Here is an 18,322-nt window from a genome sequence, read left to right as displayed (position 1 = left end):
GACGCTTTGCTTCACGAGTAACGTTCTTGTGATGATAACGGGGTCTGAATGGAAGTCAGAAGGAGAGTTTTCCAAGTCCGATATGCCTAATCCCTTGCTTGAATGGCCTTAGAACAGCAACGGTTGAACCATAAATTGGAAGTGGGCGTCTTGGTGGAAGAGGAAATAAATGCTTCCATTCCCGCAACAATAACCTCTGCTATGTATCTGACAGAGACAGAAGCATCATCTCATAAGAGACAGCAATTTACCCAACGAAAGTCAGAAAGGAATTTCCGCGAGTTATTCCAGTCAGCTTTGTTCAGATACCAATATTCACGTTTAAAAGAAGCTGCTGGAAGAAGCGCTGAACAGGCAGAAATCCCCAGTGAGGCTGAAGGAATGAAACCGAAAGCCCTATTTCCTTGATGCAAAACATGGATGGATGACTGTGTGTGGTTGTGCAACATACCTTAGGACATATTAAAGAGTTTCACTCTTAGCATCTGCAATGTGCTCTGCTTCTACTCTTTCATGAAGAGCAGCTACTGCAAAACGAAGCTTCTTAGAACTGAAGCACACCAAAACATACACGAGATCATCAGTGGCTCAAGATCGCTTGAGTCTAAATTCATTATTATCCATAAATGGACCCCCTTGACAGTTTCGATGGGTAAGAGAGAGACAATGAGAAATTTCGCTGAGGACCTTCAAATACTGTAGCCAGTTTCCTTTCATGAACACTCATTGATGTATTGCCACTTCTTTTTACTTTAACGACATACCCTGTGTTGATATGAAACAAACAAATCTCCATCATGCTGAAGCACTTTCACGTGTTGAAGGTCTTCCACCAATTATGGATGCCCATTCCTCGCTCACCCCGCCCATGCCTACCTAGCCAAGACCAAAGTTTGTGTCATATGTTTAGTTCTCAACGCCATTTTACTTCTTACCTTTATACGAGCATTAGGTTTCAGTGTACACCTCACAGTTTTTTGTAGTTCTGAACATGGTTATTACAGAATGTAATAAGTGGTTAAGCGTCCACAATTTTCCGGGAATTTTAAGAAGAACATGTTCTTTTGTCTCTTGTGTATTTGAAAATTTCATTTTATATCGTTCGTGTTTGACAGCGATGGGTGCTGGGTCATAATAATAATAAGTATATTAGTCGTAAAATTTGACTAATTGTTTCAAGAAGTTATTTCAAATAACTTATGAGAATCATTGACATTAGTACCCAGCACATTTTGCCAACGTTTCTGAATTACGTGCAATTATCATTTTTGATCATGTACATATTTCTTTTCTTTTAATGTGTGACTACCTATACTTGCTATTATAACAAGATTAAGAATCTTGTACTATCATTATGATATCATGAATGCAATCGATGTAATTGTGAGGGTGATATATACTTCAAAGGATTATTACCTCCTCATTACCTCCCCCTACCCCCTACCTCCTCCTCCGAAAAATACAAATAAGCCTTGTGTCTCTCCAGGTGTTGTGAGCAGGTCGTCGTCTTCTGTTGGTTGTGCGGTTCTTCAAACATTTCTAAGATGGTAAAATTAACAGAGGATATGGTTGTCGCTAGATCGAAAGGGTCGGATCTGCATAACGTCAGGAAGCTAAATTGTTGGTAAGTTGGATAACGACATGACTGTTATTAGATAGATAAGGACTTGAGAACACAGATGTCTCGCCTGACTCATTTTCAGCACCGCCTTTGCACCGATTATGGGTATATCTTAATGATTTTACTTTACTTAATTAAAGGTATATTTAATGTTGATCGGAATACACATCCCTGTATGAATGTGTTATGGTTGTATTGTATATATGTGTATACTCTTAAGCAAAGATATAATTGAAAGTCTTGTAAGATGGAAGATTGGATTAAATTTTGAATTGTTTTGAATTCTTCAGAACCATGATAGGTAAAAACCATATTTTATGATGATTCATCCGTTGACGGACGCACATGTTTAAGTTTATATATTTTATCGTAAGATTTTAAGTGTAGCACCTCCTGCTCCAACAACTTTTACTGGTAAAGTGGGCAGAGCTTTGAAATGGAGGGATTTTGTGGGGTACAGTTACTCTGTATCAATACTTAAGAGACTGTAAAGATTCCAATCATCAAAGTCTGTGAAATGAAACACAAGTAGAAGGGATACTTATAGCGTTATAATGTCATTTTGTGATGTCCTTATGCATAGCGCAAGGACATGATAAAAGTGATCATCCTGCAGACAGCTTACATCAGACATTTACATGGTGCTTGCTTAGGTAATATGGTCTGGTTTTATTCGATATATAAACTGAATGAAGTAATTATTTATGCATTCCAGTGAAAGCTACTCTGCCTCGTAATGTTTGAATTTGACATAATCCAAGTTTTGCAGACATGTTGGGTGAGATCCGATGTGTGCATATATATATAAGGCTTGAATTAATGCTTATGTGTCCTTAGTGTCTGTACTCACTGTTTACATTCATAGCCAAACGAATAAACATGTTGGAGATAAGTGGAGGTCTGTAGATGATTTTTGTAAGAGTAATTGATACTATAGAGAACTATTTCACAAATGCAGTCTTTAAACATTAAAGTTGCATATTCTTTGATTTTCACATATTACAATAATATAGTGTTATTTAACACCACATTTTTCCCTATCCCATGTGACCCTACCACTGATGAGTTGATTGATATCAAAAGAGTTTTAAAGGATAGTAAAGCAAAATCCCACACTTTTGTATCATTCTTTACCATAATGACAAAGTAAAAAATTGAAATAGCAAACTTAAAAAGTGGTATCTCTTTGCCTTTGCTGAGAAAAGCTAATTCTATGGTCTAGAAAAGCCTAATTTTCTTTAAGTGTTGATTCATTTCACCAAAAAAGTATATGCAATTCTGCTATTATCAAGAGTGTAGGAGGGTGTTGCAGAGCATAGATGGAATGGGTCAAGAATAGTGTGGGTAAAAGTATGCATTGGTATGTGTATATGCACCTGTCAAAATGACAAATGTGCAAGGTAAGGAAGAAATAAAGCTTGTCTTGGGAAGTTGAATTAGATGATTTCATAGACAGTTTTGAGAATGAGAGAAACATAGTAGTAAAGGATGTTATGAATGCAAAGATGGGATATGATGAAATTGGTGAGATAGTTGGTAAATGGTGAGTGCCTGGAGTAAATGATAATGGAAGTTATCTCATGGGTGTCTGTTCTGAGAGAGGTTTATTCCCTGCAAACACCTTATTTCAGCACAAGATGATCCACAGGTATGTATGGATGAAAAAATGATGAAATGGAAGAGGAAAAGTCAGGGGTTGGTGAGAGGACGAGAGCAAAGGAAGCAGTAGCACTACTGAAGCAAGAGTTGTGGGAGTATGTGATAGAGTATAAGAAAGTAAACTCTAGATTGATATGGGTAAAACTGAAAGTGGATGGAGAGAGATGGGTGATTATTGGTACCTATGCACCTGGTCATGAGAAGAAAGACATGAAAGGCAAGTGTTTTGTTAGCGGCTTTGATGCACGATACTGGGTTATAGTGATCGGTGATTTGAATGCAAAGGTGAGTAATGTGGCAGTTGAGGGAATAATTGGTATACTTGGGGTGTTCAGTGTTGTAAATGGAAGTGGTGAAGAGCTTTTAGATTTGTGTGCTGAAAAAGGAATGGTGATTGGGAATACCTGATTTAAAAAGAGATATACATAAGTATATGTATGTAAGTAGGAGAGATGGCCAGAGAGTGTTATTGGATTATGTGTTAATTGATAGGCATGTGAAAGAGACTTTTGATGTTAATGCGTTGAGAGGGGCGACTGGAGGGATGTCTGATCATCTTGTGAAGGCGAAGGTGAAGATTTGTAGAGGTTTTCAGAAAAGAAGAGAGAATGTTGGGGTGAAGAGAATGGTGAGAGTAAGTGAGCTTGGAAAGGAGACTTGTGTGAGGAAGTACCAGGAGAGATTGAGTACAGAATGGAAAAAGGTGAGAGCAAATGACATAAGGAGAGTGGGGGAGATTGATGCAGAATGGAAAAAGGTGAGAGCAAATGGCGTAAGGGGAATAGGGGAGGAATGGGATGTTTTTAGGGAAACAGTGATGGTTTGCACAAAAGATGCCTTTGACATGAGAAAGGTGGGAGGTGGGCAGATTAGAAAGGGTAGTGAGTGGTGGGATGAAGAATTAAGATTGTTAGTGAAAGAGAAGAGGGAGGCATTTGGACTATTTGTGTAGGGAAGTAGTGCAGATGATTGGGAGATGTATAAAAGAAAGAGGCAGGAGGTAAAGAGGTAAAGAGAAAGGTGCAAGAGGTGAAAAAAGAGGTCAAATGAGAGTTGTGTTGAGATAGTATCATTAAACTTTAGGGAGAATAAAAAGATGTTTTGGAAGGAGGTAGATAAAGTGCGTAAGACAAGAGAACAAATGGGAACATAGGTGAAGTGGGCTAATGGGGAGGTATTAACAAGTAGTGGCGAAGTGAGGAAGAGATAAAGTGAGTAGTTTGAAGTTTGGTTAAATGTGTTTGATGATAGATTGGCAGATATAGGGTGTTTTGGTTGAGGTGGTGTGCGAAGTGAAAGGGTCAGGGAGAACGATTTGGTAAACAGAGAAGAGGTACTGAAAGCTTTGCAGAAGATAAAAGCCAGCAAGGGGGTAGGTTTGGATGGTATTACAGTGGAATTTATTGAAAAAGGGGGTGACTGTGTTGTTGACTGGTTGGTGAGGATATTCAATGTATGTATGGCTCATGGTGAAATGCATGGGGATTGGTGAAATGCTTGCATAGTGTCATTGTACAAAGACAAAGGGGATAAAAGTGAGTGTTCAAATTACAGAGGTATAAGTTTGTTGAGTATTCCTGGGAAATTATATGGGAGGGTATTGATTGAGAGGGTGAAGGCATGTACAGAGCATCTGATTGGAGAAGAGCAGTGTGGTTTCAGAAGTGGTAGAGGATGTGTGGATCAGGTGTTTGCTTTGAAGAATGTGTGTGAGAAATACTTAGAAAAACAAATGGATTTGTATGTAGCATTTATGGATCTGGAGAAGGCATATGATAGTGTTGATAGAGATGCTTTGTGGAAGGTATTAAGAGTATATAGTGTGGGAGGTAAGTTGCTAGAAGCAGTGAAAAGTTTTTATCGAGGATGTGAGGCATGTGTACGAGTAGAAAGAGAGGAAAGTGATTGGTTCCCAGCTAATGTCAGTTTGCAGCAGGGTTGCATGATGTCTCCATGGTTGTTTATTTTGTTTATGGATGGGTGGTTAGGGAGGTGAATGTAAGAGTTTTGGAGAGAGGAGCAAGTATTCAGTCAGTTGTGGATGAGAGGGCTTGGGAAGTGAGTCAGTTGTTGTTCGCTGATAATACAGTGCTGGTGGCTAATTCAGGAGAGAAACTGCAAAAACTGGTGATTAAGTTTGGTAAAGTGTGTGAAAGAAGAAAGCTTAGAGTAAACGTGATTAAGAGCAAGGTTACTAGGTTCAGTAGGGTTGAGGGACAAGTCAGTTGGGAGGTAAGTTTGAATGGAGAAAAACTGGTGGAAGTGAAATGTTTTAGATATCTAGGAGTGGATTTAGCTGCGGATGGAGCCATGGAAGCGGAAGTGAGTCACAGGGTGGGGGAGGGGGCTAAGGTTCTGGGAGTATTGAAGAAAGTGTGGAAGGCGAAAACGTTATCTCGGGAAGCAAAAATAGGTATGTTTGAAGGAATAGTGGTTCCAACAATATCATATGGTTGTGAGGCATTGGCTATGAATAGGGGTGGGCAGAGGAGGGTGGATGTGTTGGAAATGAGATGTTTGACAATATGTTGTGTGAGGTGGTTTGATTAAGTAATGAAATGGTAAGAGAGATGTGTGGTAATAAAAAGAGTGTGGTTAAGAGAGCAGAAGAGGGTGTATTGAAATGGTTTGGTCACATGGAGAGAATGAGTGAGGAAAGATTAACAAAGAGGATACATGTGTCAGGGGGGGAGGGAACAAGGAGAAGTGGGAGACCAAATTTGAGGTGGAAGGATGGAGTGAAAAAGATCTTGAGCAATCAGGGCTTGAACATACCGGAGGGTGAACGGTATGCAAGGAATAGAGCGAATTGGAACAATTTTGTATACTGGGATCGACGTGCTGTCAGTGGATTGAAGCAGGGCATGAGAAGTGTCTGGGGTAAACCATGAAAGTTTTGTGGGGCCTTGATGTGGAAAGGGAGCTGTGATTTCGGTGCGTTACACATGACAGCTGGAGACTGAGGCCTTTGTTGTCTTTTCGTAGCACTACCTCACATGCGCGCATATGTGGCGGGGTCGCGACGGGGATGGATGAAGGCAGCAAGTATGAATATGTACATGTGTATTTATGTATATGTATGTATGTATATGTATATGTTGAAATGTATAGGTATGTATTTGTGCGTGTGTGGGCGTGTACTTATATACATGTGTATGTGGGTGGGTTGGGCCATTCTTTCGTCTGTTTCCTTGCACTACCTCACTAATGCGGGAAACCAGCGACAGAGTATAAGTAATGAATAAAAACAATAGAAGAGCAAAAGGCTTGATTGTGGGTGAAAGACTGAGGAAAGCCATCTAGATGCTAGAATTGTGAAAGGATTCTTTGGAGACTCCAACCATTTTGCAGTTCTGTTGTGGGTGAGGATCAGGGAGAAGTGGAGGTATTGTGTAAGGAAAAATGAAGAGATAAAAGTTTTATTCTGTGAGAAGATGAATCAGAAGGAATGCAGGGGGGGATTATGAAAGGAGGGTAGCCAAAAATTTAGATGAAAGTGCAGTAAATGTAGGGACCTAGTCATGTGTGAATGAGTTGTTAAAGTATTTAGAAAAAGACTATTAAAGGTTGTAGAATTAGTAGTTAGATACAAGGCCACGAGACTATTAAAGGTTGCAGAATTAGTACAGGTTGTACCTCTTTAATGTAGCGCTCTGTGGTCTGGCATGTTTTGAATCTGCTGCCATTAGTTATGGATCTGCCACTCAGGGAGCATTGTTAGCAGCACTAAGGTGCCAAAATCTGTTTACATTGCAGCTGAGCTAATTGACTGTCATGTTAATTTCTTATAGCCCTAAAACAAGTGTATAATGCTAGTGAATCTGCCCTGTATTGATGTCGTATGGCATGAAAATCCCTTGCCCAAGACATTAAGGAGTTTCCATCTGGGGGTAAGGATTCCAAAGGTAGGTAACAACTCTTGGCTGCAGCAATGCAGCAGGAACACATAAAACCAAGCTAAAGATAATTGGTAAGAGTATTGACCTGAGGGCCTTTAAAGGGGTCAGTTTCTGATTTCCAGCATTTTGTGTGGTCTGGCAGTATTGCCAGTCCAGGTCCCAAGGTTGCCAGATTAAAGAGCTACAACCTGTAGTAATTAGATACAAGGTCATGAGATATGGAATTGAAAAGGGAAGTACATGGTGGATGGAAGATATTAGAAATGCTATTGAATAGAAAAAAAGGATATGGTAGATTGCTTGAAAGGAATACACCAGTGGAAGTTCAGCAAAGGAGGAGGGAAGAATATGAAATGTGTAAGCAGAATCTTAAGAAGCTGATAGGGGATAGCAAAGAAAGAGTAGGTAAAGATTATGGATGAAAGTTAAGTGAAAAGTTTAGGGGAAATAAGAATTTGTATTAGAAGGAGGTGAAAAAGGATAAAAATGGATGTGAGAGTAGAAACATTGATTTGAGAAGTAAGGAGTGGGAGTTGCTGAATCAACAGGAGGAAGTGAAAGGAAGATAGAAAGAGTATGTTGAAGAGGCAATGGATGTGGGAGAATGTGAGGCAATATTTGTTGCATGCATGGGTTTGGAGGATGGAAGAAAGAGGATACAAGTGCAAGGGTCTATAGCAAAAAGAAAGGTTAAAAAAGGCAATAATGAGGCTGAAGGTAGGGAAGGCACCTGGAGTGGATGGAAATACAGCTGAAATGCTGAAGTACTGAGGAAAAAGTGATAGAGTGGATGCATCTGCTATGTGATTTGGCTGGGAAACTGAAAGTTATGCCGAGGGATTGAGTAACAGCTAATATTGTTCCTTTTTTTTTCAAAGGAAAAAGTGCAGAGGATATGTATGTAGTAACTTTAGGGAAATAAAGTATGGTAAGTAGACCATAAGTGTATGCAAGAATGTTGATTGATAGAGTGATGGAAGTGAATGAATGCACAGTAAGTGAGGAAGAAGAGGATTTTAGGAAAGGTAGGGGATCAGATTTTGTGGCGAAGATAACTGTGGAAAAGTATATAGTGAAAGGTAAGAACATGGATGAAGGGGGCAAATGGGGAGGTAATAACAAGTTTTGATGAAGTAAGAAGGAGATGGAGTGAGTATTTTGAAGGCTTGTTGAATGTGTTTGACGATAGAGTGGGAGACATAGGGTGTTTTGGTCAGGTTGGTGTATGAAGTGAGAGGGTCAGGGAGAATGGTTTGGTAAACAGAGAAGAGGTAGTGAAAGCTTTGAGGAAGATGAAAACCAGCAAGGTGGGTTTGGATGGTATTGCAGTGGAATTTATTAAAAAAGAGGGTTACTGTGTTGTTGATCGTTGGTAAGGATATTCGTTGTATGTGTGGATCATGATTATGTGCTTGAGGATTGGCAGAATGCATGCATAGGGCCATTGTACAAAGGCAAAGGGGGGTAAAGGTGAGTGTTCAAATTACAGAGGTATAGGTTTGTTGAGTATTCCTGGGAAATCATATGGGAGGGTATTGATTGAGAGGGTGAAGGCATGTGCAGAACATCAGATTGGGGAAGAGCTGTGTGGTTTCTGAAGTGGTAGAGGATGTGTGGATCAGGTGTTTGCTTTGAAGAATGTTTGTGAGAAATACTGAGAAAAACAAATGGATTTGTATGTAGCATTTATGGATCTGGACAAGGCATATGATAGAGTTGATAGAAATGCTTTGTGGAAGGTTTTAAGAATATATTGTGTGGGAGGTAAGTTGCTAGAAGCAGTGAAAAGTTTTTACCAAGGATGTAAGGCAAGTGTACGGGTAGGAAGAGAGGAGAATGGTTCCCAGTGAATGTTGGTTTGCGGCAGGAGTGTGTGATGTCCCCATGGTTGTTTAATTTGTTTATGGATGGTTAGGGAAGTAAATGCAAGACATAGAGAGAGGGGTGAGTATGCAGTTTGTTGTGGATGAGAGGTCCTGGGAAGTGAGTCAGTTGTTGTTAGCCAATGATACAGCTCTAGTGGCTGATTTGGTTGAGAAACTACAGAGGTTGGTGACTGAGTTTGGAAAAGTGTGTGAAAGGAGAAAGTTGAGAGTGAATGTAAATAAGAGCAATGTTATTAGATTCAGTAGGGTTGAGGGACATGCTAATTGGCAGGTAATTTTGAATGGAGAAAAACTGGAAGTGAAGTGTTTTAGATATTTGGGAGTGAACTTAGCAGTGGATGGGACCATGGAAGTGTAAGTGAGTCACAGGGTGGGGAAGGGGGCAAAGGTTCTGAGAGCGATGAAGAATGTGTGGAAGGAGATAATGTTAGCTCGGAGAGCAAAGATGGGTATGTTTTAAAGAATAGTAGTCCAGCGATGTTATATGGTTGCAAGGCATGGGCCATAGATAGGGTTGTATGGAGGAGGGTGGATGTGTTGGAAGTGAAGTGTTTTAGATATTTGTGAGTGAACTTAGCAGTGGATGGGACCATGGAAGCGGAAGTGAGTCACAGGGTTGGGAAGGGGGCAAAGGTTCTGAGAGCAATGAAGAATGTGTGGAAGGAGATAATGGTAGCTCGGAGAGCAAAGATGGGTATGTTTGAAAGAATAATAGTTTCAACAATGTTATATGGTTGCAAGGAATGGGCCATAGATAGGGTTGTATGGAGGAGGGTGGATGTGTTGGAAATGAAATGTTTGAGGACAAAATGTGATGTGAGATGGTTTGATTGAGTATGTAATGTAAGGGTAAGAGTATGGTTGAGAGAGCAAAAGAGGGTGTGTTCAAATGGCTTGGATATATGGAGAGAATGAGTGAGGAAAGATTGACAAAGAGGATATATGCGTCAGAGGTGGAGGGAACAAGAAGCGGGAGAGCTAATTGGAGGTGGATCCTAAGGATGGAGTGAAAAAGGTTTTGAGCAATCGGGGCCTGAACATACATGAGGGTGAAAGGTGTGCAAGGAATAGAGTGAATTGGAATGATATGGTATACCGGGTGTCGAGGTGCTGTTAGTGGACTGAACCAGGGCTGTGAAGCATCTGGGGTAAACCATAGAAAGTTTTGTGGGGCCTGGATGTGGGAAAGGAGCTGTGGTTTCAGTGTATTACACATGACAGGTAGAGACTGACTGTAAATGAATGGGACCTTTTTGTTTGTATTCCTGGTGCTACCTCGCTGGAGCAGGGGATACCGATTGTTTTCCTGTGGGGTGGGGTAGCTGCAGGAGTGGATGAAGGCAAGCAAGTATGAATATATATATATATATATGTGTATGTATATGTATGTATATCTTGATATGTATATGTATGTATATGTGTCTATGTGTACATATATGTGTATATGAGTGGATGGGCCATTCTTCATTTGTTTCTTGGCGCTACCTCACTGATGTGAGAAACAGTGATTACGTATTATGATAATAAGGAATGTATACATTTATTATCATTATACATGATGTATAAAAGAAACAGGCATGAGGTCAAGAGAAAGGTGCAAGAGGTGAAAAAGAGGGCAAATGAAAGTTGGGGTGAGAGAGTACCATTAAATTTTAGGGAGAATTTATAGTGATGGGTGATTTGAATGCAAGAGTGAGTAATGTGGCAGTTGAGGGTGTAATTGGTGTACATGGGGTGTTCAGTGTTGTAAATGGAAATGGTGAAAAGCTTGTAGATTTGTGTGCTGAAAAAGGACTGGTGATTGGAAATACCTGGTTTAAAAAGAGAGATATACATAAGTATATATATGTAAGTAGGAGAGTTGGCCAGTGAGCATTATTGGATTACATGTTGATTGATAGGTGCCTGAAAGAGAAACTTTTAGATGTTAATGTGCTGAAAGAGGCAACTAGAGGGATGTCTGATCATCATCTTGTGGAGGCGAAGGGTAAGATTTGTAGAGGTTTTCAGAAAAGAAGAGAGATGTTGGGGTGAAGAGAATGGTGAGAGTAAGAGAGCTTGGAAAGGAGACTTGTGTGAGGAAGTGCCAGGAGGGATTGAGTGCAGAATGGGAAAAGATGAGGGCAAATGACGTAAAGGGAACGGGAGAGGAATGAGATGCATTTAGGGAGGCAGTGATGGCTTGTGAAAAAGATGCCTGTGGCTTGAGAAAGGTGGGAGATGGGCAGATTAGAAAGGGTAGTGAGTGGTGGGATGAAGAGGTATGATTGTCGGTGAAAGAGAAGAGAGAGGCATTTGGACGGTTTTTGCAGGGAAATAGTGCAGATGACTTGGAGATGTATAAGAGAAAGAGGCAGGAGGTCAAGAGAAAGGTGCAAGAGGCGAAAAAGAGGGCAAATGAGAGTTGAGGTGAGAGAGTATCATCAAATTTTAGGGAGAATAAAAAGATGTTTTGGAAGGGGGTGAATAAAGTGTGTAAGATGAGGAAGCAGATGGGAACATCGATGAAGGGGGATAATGGAGAAGTAATAAGTGGTGATGAAGTGAGATGGAGTGAGTATTTTGAAGGTTTGTTGAATGTGTTTGATGATAGAGTGGCAGATATAGGATGTTTTGGTTGTGGTGGTGTGCGAAGTGAGAGGGTTAGGGAGAATGGATTGGTAAACAGAGAAGAGGTAGTGAAAGCCTCATGGAAGACGAAATCCTGCAAGGTGGCAAGTATGGATGGTATTGCAATGGAATTTATTGAAAAAGGGGGTGACTTTGTTGTTGACTAGTTGGTGAGGATAGTCACTGTATGTATGGTTCATGGTGAAGTGCCTGAGGATTGGCAGAATGGATGTATAGTGCCATTGTACAAAGGCAAAAGGAATAAAGGTGAGTGTTCAAATTACACAGGTATAAGTTTGTTGAGTATTCCTGTGAAATTATATGTGAGGGTATTGATTGAGAGGGTGAAGGCATTTACTGAGCATCAGATTGGGGAAGAGCAATGTGGTTTCAGAAGTGGTAGAAGATTTGTGAATCAGGTGTTTGCTTTGAAGAATGTGAGAAATACTTAGAAAAACAAATGGATTTGTATGTAGCATTTATGGATCTAGAGAAGGCATATGATAGAGTTGATGGAGATGCTCTGTGGAAGGTATTAAGAGTATATGGTGTGGGAGGTAAGTTGCTAGAAGCAGTGAAAAGTATCAAGGATGTAAGGCTTGTGTACAAATAGGAAGAGAGGAAAGTAATTGGTTCCCAGTGAATGTCGGGTTGCAGCAGGGTTGTGTGATGTCTCCATGGTTGTTTGATTTGTTTATGGATGGAGTGGTTAGGGAGGTGAATGCAAGGGTTTTGGAGAGAGGGACAAGCATGCAGTCTGTTGTGGATGGGAGGGCTTGGGAAGTGAGTCAGTTGTTGTTCGCTGATGTTACAGCGCTGGTGGCTGATTCGGATGAGAAACTGTAGAAGCTGGTGACTGAGTTTGGTAAAGTGTGTGAAAGAAGAAAGCTAAGAATAATTGTGAATAAGAGCAAGGTGTTCAGTAGGGTTGAGGGACAAGTCAATTGGGAGGTAAGTTTGAATGGAGAAAAACTGGAGAAAGTGAAGTATTTTAGATATCTGGGAGTGGATTTAGCAGCGGATGGAACCATGGAAGCAGAAGTGAGGCATTGGGTAGGGGAGGGTGAGAAGGTTCTGGGAGTGTTGAAGAATGTGTGGAAGGCGAGAACGTTATCTCTGAGAGCAAAAATGGGTATATTTGAAGGAATAGTGGTTCCAAAAATGTTATATGGTTGAGAGACGTGGGCTATACATAAGGTTGTGCGTAGGACAGTGGATGTGTTGGTGTGTTTTGAGGTGGTTTGATCGAGTAAGTGATAAAAGGGTAAGAGAGATGTGTGGTAATAAAAAGAGTGTGGTTGAGAGAGCAGAAGAGGGTGTTTTGAAATGGTTTTGTCACATGGAGAGAATGAGTGAGGAAAGTTTAACAAAGAGGATATATGTGTCAGAGGTGGAGGGGATGAGAAGTGGAAGACCACAATGGAGGTGGAAGGATGGAGTGAAAAAGATTTTTAGTGATCAGGGCCTGAAAATGCAGGAGGGTGAAAGGCGTGCAAAGAATAGAGTGAATTGGAACAATGTGGTATACTGGGGTCGATGAGATGTCAATGGATTGAACCAGGGCATGTGAAGCATCTGTGGTAAATCATGGAAAGTTTTGTGGGGCGTAAATGTGGAAAGGGAGCTTTGGTTTTGGTGCATTACACATGACAGTTAGAGACTGAGTGTGAACGAATGTGGCCTTAGTTGTCTTTTCCTAGTGCTACCTTGCACCCGCACGGGGGAAGGGGTGCCATTTCATGTATGACGGGGTGGTGACAGGAATGGATGAAGGCAGCAAGTATGAATATGTACATGTGTGTATATGTATATGTATGTGTATGTATGCATTAAAATGTATATGTATGTATATGTGCATGTGTGGGCATTTATGTATATACATGTGTATGTTGGTGGGTTGGGCCATTCTTTCGTCTGTTTCCTTGCGCTACCTCGCTAACATGGGAGACAGAGACAAAGAATAGTAAAAGATATAATAAAATGTTGTTTTGGAAGGAGGCAAATAAAGTGCATAAGACAAGAGAACAAATGGGAACATCAGTGAAGGGGGCTAATGGGGAGGTAATAACAAGTAGTTTTGAAGTAAGAAGGAGATGGACTGAGTATTTTGAAGGTTTGTTGAATGTGTTTGATGAAAGAGTGGCAAATGTAGGGTGTTTTGTTCTTGTTGGTGTGCAAAGTGAGAGGCAGGGAGATAGTGAAAGCTTTGTGGAAGAGAGAAAGCTGGCAAGGCGGCAGGTTTGGATGGCATTGGGGTGGAATTTCTTAAAAAAAGGGGGGTGACTGTGCTGTTGAATGGTTGGTTAGTAAGGATATTCATTGTATGTATGGTTCATGGTGAATTGCCTGAGGATTGGCTGAATGCATGCATAGTGCCATTGTATAAAGGCAAATGAGATTAGGGTGAGTGTTCAAATTCCTGAGGTATAAGTTTGTTGAGTTTTCTTTGGGAATTGTATGGGGGAGTATTGATTGAGAGGGTGAAGGCATGTACAGAGCATCAGATTGGGGAAGAGCAGTGTGGTTTCAGAAGTGGTAGAGGATGTGTGGATCAGGTGTTTGCTTTGAAGAATATATGTGAGAAATACTTAGAAAAGCAAATTGATTTGTATGTAGCATTTATGGATCTGGAGAAAGCATATGATAGAGTGGATAGAGAAGCTTTTTGGAAGGTATTAGGAGTATATAGTGTGGGAGGGAAGATGTTAGAAGCAGTGAAAAGTTTTTATCAAGGATGTAAGGCATGTGTACTAGAGGATATTGATTGGTTCTTAGTGAATGTCGGGTTGCGGCAGGGGTGTGTGATGTCTCTGTGGCTGTATAATTTGTTTGTGGATGGGGTTGTCAGGGAGGTGAACGAAGAGTTTTGGAGAGAGGGGCGAGTTTGCAGTCTGTTGTGGATGAGAGGTCTTGGGAAGTTAGTCAGTTGTTGTTCGCTGATGATACAGCGCTGGTGGCTGATTCAGATGAGAAGCTGCAGAAGTTGGTGCTGAGTTTTACCAATGGTAAAGTGTGCGAAAGAAAAAACTTGAGAGTAAATGTGAATAAAAGCAAGGTTGTTAGATTCATTAGGTTTGAGGGACAATTTTATTGGGAGGTAAGTTTGAATGGAGAGAAACTGGAGGAAGTGAAGTGTTTTAGATATCTGGGAGTGGATTTGGCAGTGGATGGAACCATGGAAGCGGAAGTAAGTCACAAGGTGGGGGAGGGGGCGAAGGCTCTATAAGCGTTGAAGAATGTGTGGAAGGCGAAAATGTTATCTCGTAGAGCAAAAATATGTATGTTTGAAGGAATTCTGGTTTCAACAATGTTATATGTTTGTAAAGCATGGGCTTTAGATAGGCTTGTGTAGAGGAGGGTGGATGTGTTGGAAATGAAATGTTTGAAAACAGTGTATGGTGTGAGGTAGTTTGATTCAGTAAGTAATGAAAGGGTAAGAGAGATATGTGGTAATGGAAAGAGTGTGGTTGATGGAGCAGAAGAGGGTGTATTTAAATGGTTTGGCCACATGGAGAGAATGAGTGAGGAAAGATTGACGAAGAGAATATATGTGTCGGAGGTGAAGGGAGCGAGGAGAAGTAGGAGATTAAATTGGAGGTGGAAAGATGGTATGGAAAAGATTTTGAGTGATCAGGGCCTGAACATACAGGAGGGTGAGAGACATGCAAGGAATAGCGTGAATTGGAATGATATGGTATACCGGGGTTGATGTGCTGTAAATGTATTGAACCAGGGCATGTGTCTGAGGTAAACCATGGAAAGGTTTGTGGGGCCTGGCTGTGGAAAGGCAGCTGTGGTTTTGGTGCATTACGCAGGACAGGTAGAGATTGAGTGTGAACGAATGGGCCTTTGTTGTCTTTTCCTAGCGTTACTTTGTGTGCGCGCGGTGGGAGGGAGGTGCCATTTTCATGTGTGGCGGCTTTGTGATGGGAATGGATGTAGGCAGCAAGTATGGATGTGCACATGTATATATATATATATATATATATATATATATATATATATATATTTATATTTATTTATTTTGCTTTGTCGCTGTCTCCCGCGTTAGCGAGGTAGCGCAAGGAAACAGACGAAAGAATGGCCCAACCTATCCACATACACATGCATATACATACACGTCCACACACGCAAATATACATACCAATACATCTCAATGTACACATATATATACACACACAGACATATACATATATACACATGTACATAATTCATACTTTCTGCCTTTATTTATTCCCATCACCACCTCGCCACACATGGAATAACAACTCCCATTTGTTCACACTCAGTCTCTAGCTGTCATGTAATAATGCACTGAAACCACAGCTCCCTTTCCACATCCAGGCCCCACAGAACTTTCCATGGTGTACCCCAGACGCTTCACATGCCCTGGTTCAATCCATTGACAGCACGTCGAACCCGGTATACCACATCATTCCAATTCACTCTATTCCTTGCACGCCTTTCACCCTCTTGCATGTTCAGGCCCCGATCACTCAAAATCTTTTTCACTCCATCTTTCCACCTCTTAGGTCTCCACCAATTTGGTCTCCCACTTCTCCTCGTTCCTTCTACCTCTGACAGATATCCTCTTGGTCAATCTTTCCTCACTCATTCTCTCCCTGTGACCAAACCATTTCAAAACACCCTCTTCTGCTCTCTCAACCACACTCTTTTTATTTCCACACATCTGTCTTACCCTTACATTACTTACTCGATCAAACCACCTCACACCACATATTGTCCTCAAACATCTCATTTCCTTCACATCCACCCTCCTACGCACAACTCTATCCGTAGCCCACGCCTCGCAGCCATACAACATTGTTGGAACCATTATTCCCTCAAACATACCCATTTTTGCTTTCCTAGATAATGTTCTCGACTTCCACACATTCTTGAAGGCTCCCATAATTTTCACCCCCTCCCCCACCCTATGATTCACTTCCGCTTCCATGGTTCCATCCGCTACCAGATCCACTCCCAGATATCTAAAAAACTTTACTTCCTCCAGTTTTTCTCCATTTAAACTTACCTCCCAATTGACTTGACCCTCAACCCTACTGTACCTAATAACCTTGCTCTTATTGACATTTATATATATATATATATATATATATATATATATATATATATATATATATATATATATATATATATATATATATATATAGATTATCCCTGGGGATAGGGGAGAAAGAATACTTCCCACGTATTCCCTGCGTGTCGTAGAAGGCGACTAAAAGGGGAGGGAGCGGGGGGCTGGAAATCTTCCCCTCTCGTTTTTTTTTTTAATTTTCCAAAACAAGGAACAGAGAAGGGGGCCAGGTGAGGATATTCCCTCCAAGGCCCAGTCTTCTGTTCTTAATGCTACCTTGCTAACGCGGGAAATGGCGAATAGTTTGAAAGAAAAGAAAAGAAATATATATATATATATTCTTTTCTTTTCTTTCATACTATTCGCCCTTTCCCGCATTAACGAGGTTGCGATATATATATATATATAATATATATATATATATATATATATATATATATATATATATATATATATATATATATATATAGTGTTGATGTGAGAAGGAGATGGAGTGAGTATTTTGAAGGTTTGTTGAATGTGTTTGATAATAGAGTGGCAGATATGGGGTGTTTTGGTTGAGATGGTATGCAAAGTGAGAGGGTTAGGGAGGATGATTTGGTAAACAGAGAAGAGGTAGTAAAAGCTTTGCGGAAGATTAAAGCCGGCAAGGCAGCGGGTTTGGATGGCATTGCAGTGGAATTTATTAAAAAAGGGGATGACTGTATTGTTGATTGGTTGGTCAGGTTATTTAATGTATGTATGATTCATGGTGAAGTGCCTGAGGATTGGCGGAATGCTTGCATAGTGCCATTGTACAGAGGCAAAGGGGACAAAGGTGAGTGCTCAGATTACAGAGGTATAAGTTTGTTGAGTATTCCTGGTAAATTATATGGGAGGGTAGTGATTGAGAGGGTGAAGGCATGTACAGAGCATCAGACTGGGGAAGAGCAGTGTGGTTTCAGAAGTGGTAGAGGATGTGTGGATCAGGTGTTTGCTTTGAAGAGTGTATGTGAGAAATACTTAGAAAAGCAAATGGATTTGTATGTAGCATTTATGGATCTGGAGGAAGCATATGATAGAGTTGATAGAGATGCTCTGTGGAAGGTATTAAGAATATATGGTGTGGGAGGCAAGTTGTTAGAAGCAGTGAAAAGTTTTTATCGAGGATGTAAGGCATGTGTACGTGTAGGAAGAGAGAAAAGTGATTGGTTCTCAGTGAATGTAGGTTTGTGGCAGGGGTGTGTGATGTTTCCATGGTTGTTTAATTTGTTTATGGATGGGGTTGTTAGGGAGGTGAATCCAAGAGTTTTGGAAAGAGGAGCAAGTATGCAGTCTGTTGTGGATGAGAGAGCTTGGGAAGTGAGTCAGTTGTTGTTCGCTGATGATACAGCGCTGGTGGCTGATTCATGTGAGAAACTGCAGAAGCTGGTGCCTGAGTTTGGTAAAGTGTGTGAAAGAAGAAAGTTGAGAGTAAAGGTGAATAAGAGCAAGGTTATTAGGTACAGTAGGGTTGAGGGTCAAGTCAATTGGGAGGTAAGTTTGAATGGAGAAAAACTGGAGGAAGTGA

The 18,322-nt window shown here is 40.8% G+C and overlaps 1 protein-coding gene across 4 annotated transcripts in view; it reads left to right on the top strand.

Annotated features, from left to right (window-relative positions):
- The first annotated feature begins 1,487 nt into the window (after window positions 1-1,487).
- LOC139753743 (uncharacterized) overlaps window positions 1,488-18,322 on the top strand; it is a 264,930-nt gene continuing 248,095 nt past the window's right edge. For all 4 annotated transcript variants that reach the window (XM_071670543.1, XM_071670541.1, XM_071670544.1 and 1 more), the window contains exon 1: window positions 1,488-1,624. In XM_071670543.1, coding sequence (XP_071526644.1) covers window positions 1,545-1,624 — 80 coding nt within the window. In that variant the 5' untranslated portion in view covers window positions 1,488-1,544. The remainder of the gene's footprint in view (window positions 1,625-18,322) is intronic.

Source organism: Panulirus ornatus, chromosome 15, assembly GCF_036320965.1.
Source record: "Panulirus ornatus isolate Po-2019 chromosome 15, ASM3632096v1, whole genome shotgun sequence".
Lineage (NCBI taxonomy): Eukaryota > Metazoa > Arthropoda > Malacostraca > Decapoda > Palinuridae > Panulirus > Panulirus ornatus.
The sequence above is the reverse complement of the archived record's forward strand: the minus strand, read 5'-3'. Positions and strand labels throughout refer to the sequence as shown.